We start from the raw sequence: 2,001 nt of genomic DNA, 5'->3' as shown, positions 1-2,001 counted from the left end.
TCATAGCTTCTTCAGCTCCGCAAGCAATGGTGACATCCGGTACGGTGCTATGAAAATCGGTTCGCTTCCAGGTACTAGATCAATGCTGAATTTTATCTCTTGCTGAGGAAGAAACTCAGGTATGTCGTCCAAGAAAACATCAGGAAATTCTTTCACCATTTGGATTGGGAAAACATCAGGAAATTCCTTCACCACTCGGATTTGTTCTAAGCTTACTTCACTGTCATTTGAGCTAGCCGCTAACAGAACGTACCCCTCACAATCACTCCCGTTTAAGGTAACTCTTACAGAATTCAGATATAAGGTATATGACAAAAATGGTTTAATATCTAAACTACCAGACGGAATAACAGCAGTTCTTTCAAAGCAATCAAGGAAAACATGATACTTAGATAACCAATCTAACCCGGGAAAACATGATACTTAGATAACCAATCCAACCCTAGAATAACTTCTAAACCACATAGAGGCAAACAGATTAGATCATGTTTAAAAGTTTTGTTCCTAATAGTGAATGGTACTTGCAGGCACACTAAACTAGTCAAAACATTTTGGGATGCAGGTGTATGGACAATCAGATCAAAGTTCAACTCAGAGAAATCTAGTCCCAACTCACGAGCAATAGTTAAAGAAACAAAGGAATGCGATGCACCCGAGTCATACAGTACAGTTAGAAATCGATCTTTGACAATACACTGACCTTGGATCAGGGCGTCTGATTGCATAGCATCATCAGCAGTCATAGCAAACACTCGACCTTGTTGCTGGGTTCGCGCTGGATTCTGGGTAAACCTCTTTGGGCAGTTCTTAACCATATGCCCTGGTTCGTTACAAATATAACATTTGAATGTTCCAAACAAATAGGATCTATTACCATGATCCTTCCCACACTGCCTACATGTAGTATTCACCTGTGCCTGCTGGGGTCGTTTACCATTATCCTGCCTTAGTCTACCTCCGTTTCCACTCGTAGGGCGAGCAGGAGCGTTACCAGCTTGTGGGTTCCTTCGTTGTGGCACACCAGGGGACTTGAAGTTTGTCCTTCGTGGTTGCCAACTATAGCTATTGTAGTTCCTTGGTGGAAATCCTTGACGACTTGCTTTAGAGGCAGTTACCTTCTTAGCACATTCTCCCACTAACTTGCACTTATTAACCAGCTCAGCAAAATTTCGTATCTCCAATGGGACTACTGAACTTATCAGATCCTCACGAAGGCCCCCTTCGAACTTCAAGCACTTCCATTCTTTAAAGTCAGCAGGATTCCCTTGGCAGATTTTGGAGAAACGGCACAGTCCGAGGGTTACCTGAAACGCGTAGCTCGGTCGTCTGGCAAGACCCGAGGTGAGGGTTCTGTGACCCGAGCTTGATGAGCCGAGCGGCTGGTGGTTGTACCTGCAATGACACTCCGATGCTTAAGTTAGCATGGGTCCAAGCAGATATTTAGTAGAATTAGAGTATGAGTTATACCTGGGTGCTCCAGTGTATTTATAGTAGTTCCTGCCACCAGTACTCAGCTTCTCCCTCAGGCATATAAGTAGCAAACTCCACGGGTTGTCCTTCCGGAACATGCTGCGCCCTCAGTGATCGTTCAATACCTCGAAACCAGTTATCAGCGTCAGTCGCAACGAGTGTACTCTTGAACTTAGGCGGATTAACCTTCAGAAAGGTCGCAAGGGTCATAGGTCTTTCAGGATGCCCTAAGTTGTTCTCATCATTCCCATTTCTCACTCCAAGACGTTCAACAGCCCTAGCCGCTCCTACAGCAGCTTCACGCACTACTTCAGCCACGTCGTTCATGGTAGCCATAAACGTTTCCTGTTCCCTCTCGTAGTTAACATTAGGAATTCCTTCCCGTACGCCTTGTCTCCGTGAACCCATCGTGGTCCCGTTCACACCAAACAATCATTATTAAGGTGATCAGTCTTAACACTTCAAGTCCAGTGTGAACATTCCCAGAATGAAAACACAGAGACAATCATGCAACACATATCACATAGATAT

At 44.6% G+C, this 2,001-nt stretch overlaps 1 protein-coding gene across 1 annotated transcript; it reads right to left on the bottom strand.

The window, feature by feature from the left end:
• Nucleotides 1–1,878, bottom strand: LOC107462990 (uncharacterized). Its single transcript, XM_052253415.1, has 4 exons — nucleotides 1,596–1,878; nucleotides 875–1,264; nucleotides 522–820; nucleotides 1–387 (listed from the first exon to the last, which is right to left on the bottom strand). Exons 1-4 carry the CDS (start codon nucleotides 1,876–1,878, stop codon nucleotides 1–3), a joined length of 1,359 nt encoding a protein of 452 aa, XP_052109375.1.
• Between the last annotated feature and the right edge of the window lie 123 nt (nucleotides 1,879–2,001).

This window comes from Arachis duranensis, chromosome 8 (genome assembly GCF_000817695.3).
Source record: "Arachis duranensis cultivar V14167 chromosome 8, aradu.V14167.gnm2.J7QH, whole genome shotgun sequence".
Lineage (NCBI taxonomy): Eukaryota > Viridiplantae > Streptophyta > Magnoliopsida > Fabales > Fabaceae > Arachis > Arachis duranensis.
The sequence above is the reverse complement of the archived record's forward strand: the minus strand, read 5'-3'. Positions and strand labels throughout refer to the sequence as shown.

What these genes read in the sequence shown, in the direction of transcription:
- LOC107462990 (XM_052253415.1), bottom strand. Translation starts at nt 1,878, where the DNA reads ATGGGTTCACGGAGACAAGGCGTACGGGAAGGAATTCCTAATGTTAAC. An exon ending in GCAGTGTGGGAAGGATCATG is followed by an intron (nt 821 to 874) that starts GTAATAGATCCT and finishes GTAACGAACCAG; the next exon opens with GGCATATGGTTAAGAACTGC. An exon ending in CTAGTTTAGTGTGCCTGCAA is followed by an intron (nt 388 to 521) that starts GTACCATTCACT and finishes TGGTTATCTAAG; the next exon opens with TATCATGTTTTCCTTGATTG.